The 3,120-nt window shown below is 41.0% G+C and overlaps 1 protein-coding gene across 1 annotated transcript; it reads left to right on the forward strand.

Moving 5' to 3' along the window:
* The first annotated feature begins 817 nt into the window (after positions 1–817).
* Positions 818–2,335, forward strand: LOC144630036 (E3 ubiquitin-protein ligase TRIM71-like). Its single transcript, XM_078488314.1, has one exon. The coding sequence runs from the start codon at positions 920–922 to the stop codon at positions 2,324–2,326; it is 1,407 nt and encodes a 468-aa protein (XP_078344440.1). The 5' UTR covers positions 818–919; the 3' UTR covers positions 2,327–2,335.
* The last annotated feature ends 785 nt before the right edge of the window (positions 2,336–3,120 follow it).

The raw sequence follows: 3,120 nt of genomic DNA on the forward strand, positions 1-3,120 counted from the left end.
GAGTGGTTTCAAATAGTAAGTACAAAGTGCTTCAGGGACCATTCATTTTTTGTGGGTTGGTTGGGGGAGGGGTGAGATTTGATAGACAGTGCCTGTCATGTATAATGACCCTCTCTTTGTCAGAAATTTATACTCTGCCCCCCCCCAACCCCTACTGCAATCCTAATTTTTTTTATATGATCCCCCACCCCCAATAAAATGACAAAGTAAAGTTAAAACATACCAAGCTAAACTCAAAATTGCAGTTCAAAGTGATAAATATTGCAAGTGCATTGAATAATTGTTTATTGATGGGACGCGATTGTTAGTGGGGGTAAACTGTGTTTCCAACCAAGAAGTTGGTGGGATTGAGTTTATGCAGCTCGGAAAATATAACAACAGAGGGGGTTGAAGGGGCATGCTCTACCCCGGAAAATTGTAATTTTCAGAGCCTCAGTAATGCTATTTTAGGCATTCTGGTAGAAATTTTGCCCTTCTTATAAATGCCATCATACAACACTTAAGGTAATTCTATTGAGTGACCCCCCCTTACGCAGTATTTTTTTCGGATGTCCTCCCCCTTTAAAGCCATATTTTTTGGCCTCCCCCCCCCCCCCATCAGATCCCACCAGTTACGCCTACCCCATAAAAATTAAACGATCCCTTAGTAAAATGGAGGTCTTCTGGTCATCTTCGGGGAATCATCGGAAGTCTTTCGTTTAGTAAACAATAATCTTCCGTTCCGTTCGAATCCGTTCGAGATTAATCGAGATTAATTAATCGTTCTAAGAAAAATGCCTTCTGTTCAGCCAATCAGCATTAGGTATTTTCCCTCTATGTTATTTGATTGTAGAATTACGTGAATGTTCTCTTTGTGCTCTGCCAGCTTCTACGGGGTGGCGTCGCGGATCTCCGGTCCAACTTCCTGATCAATAACCTTATGTCAGTAAATACTGATACACAGTCGACCACAATCCCTCATTGCGAAAAGCATCAGGAAGACATATTGGAACTTTATTGCCAGCTGTCTGGTCAGCCCATTTGCCATGCCTGTACAGAGATCGATCACCGCGACCACTCGTATAGATTCGAATTCGTCAACGAGGCATTTCCTCATGAGAAGAGAAAGATCACAAACTTGGTAAAGGAGTCAAAACCGAAAGTCTCCGCTCTTAAAGCAGAAGCTGCTGCTTTGGAACGCGAAGAGGAAAAAGTAAGAAACAACGCTTTGACTGTCAGTCAGCAGATTGATGCCTTGATCAATGAACACATTGCGCCGCTAGGGCAAAAGGGGCAACGTTTGAAGCAAGATCTTAGTGAGATGACTTTGGTTCAGGTCAACAAACTGCGGGAGCAGAAGGAATCTCTTTTGTTGTCTTTGAACAATTTTGAGGTTGCTAAGCAGCTTCTTGAAGGTACAAATAAGGTTGAATTTCTACGCACAAAGAATGCAATCACGAATAACTTAACCGAGCTGCAATCAGTGGCAGAACAGTTCACACCTTGTGAAAAAGTTGAGTATGAACTTGAAAAAAAGACATCTGTCGTTGACGAAGAAAAGGTGGAAGAAATAGGAAAGATAACTTCACGTGGAGAATGTTCTTTGAGCATACGTAGAGGAGAACCTGGAGTTCTATACACGGGAAGAGCTCTCCAAACGTGTGAATTTATCATCACCCGAAACAGTGCCCGTGGTCTCCACCTGCGCAACCTCTTTGGTAATTTCAAGGTAAAAATCTTAGCACCTAACGCTGATACCCCCTTTTCTCCATCAATAAAAAATAACGCAGATGGAACTCACAGTTTTCGTTACCAGCCTAGCCGCAGTGGCATCTACAAGATTTCAGTTTACAGCGAAAAAATAAGTGGAGGCGAAATCCACGGTAGCCCATTTTCTTGGAACGTACTGCCAGCATTCTACCTCAGGTCTTGGTGCTACTGGTTCCAAAACTTTGGCATTCGGGATTACACATACTTAAGCGATTGCGTGCTTGAAAACGGACAGCACTCGTGGAGAATAAAAGTGCTAAGACCAGGTCCATCGCAGAATTACGAGTATCAAGAAATAGGAGTTGTGCATCGTACCGATATTAGCTGCTCAGCTTGGTGCTGGCGGAATGGGCAACATCTTGTCGCTGGTCACGATCCTGTTCCGAGTCCTATGAAATCTATACAACACGGCGATGCGTTGGTTGTTTTTCTCGACGTCGACAAAAGACAGATGATAATATACAACGAGAGAACAAAGGAATCGGACATCTGGCGAAGCATTGAAGTTCCAGTAACTCCCCATCTTTACCCGAACCTTTTACTACTTGGCCCAGGCTTCGATGTTTACAACATTTAGTTAAACTTTTTTGTTCCCAAAAGTCGTGAACTAAATATAGGAAAAGATCATTTTTGCGGTAATGGAGACCTCGCTAGGGCCTTGCTGAGCATTTACTTGGACATGAACTGAACTTCCCACTCTTAAAACTGAACTTCTAGTGGCCAGATAACTTTTTATTAAAGAATAGTTAGCGTATGGAACTCACTGGACGTTACTTTTAAAGTTGTAAATTTAGTTTCAGTTTTTATGCGCAATCTTAAAGGGGTACTGTCACGGAGATTTTTCTGCTTTTCAGTAAAAAGTGCTAAATTTGGCAAAGTTCTCTTGCTTGTACACGAAATACATTTAGAACATCAAGATGAAGATATAAAGCAAATTGTGTAGAAGGAAGATGGGAGCCGTTGTAAGTTTTTCAGCTGTTTTCCAGGCCACAAGGGCAGAACTTGAAAAAATCAGCCTGACTTTTTCAAGTTGAGATCAAAAGTTCCTGATGGCATCGCATAAATGTCACTTGTTTCTAGCTTCAGTACACTGGCATAGGAACTTTGAACAAAACTGTACCACTATTCGTAGATTTCTATGGGTCTTTAGGCTCTTAAATTTTTGAAGGGAAGCTCGTGACAGTGTCCCTTTAAACGCAAAACTTCTTAAAAATGTTATCGATTCATAATGATTTTTTGTTTGTTTGTTGTTGTTATTTTTTCTTAGAATTTAATATTAGTGTTATATTAGTGTTTTGTAATTTAATGTAAATAGGATTATTGTCTTTGAAAAGCCCCTTTGGGGAAAGTCAATAAAGCATGTTTGTATGT

This window comes from Oculina patagonica, chromosome 11 (assembly GCF_052425735.1).
Source record: "Oculina patagonica isolate OP01 chromosome 11, crgOcupat, whole genome shotgun sequence".
Classification (NCBI taxonomy): domain Eukaryota; kingdom Metazoa; phylum Cnidaria; class Anthozoa; order Scleractinia; family Oculinidae; genus Oculina; species Oculina patagonica.

Bases quoted from the DNA above. Each gene is read 5' to 3' on its own strand.
- LOC144630036 (XM_078488314.1), top strand. From the start codon at position 920: ATGTCAGTAAATACTGATACACAGTCGACCACAATCCCTCATTGCGAA.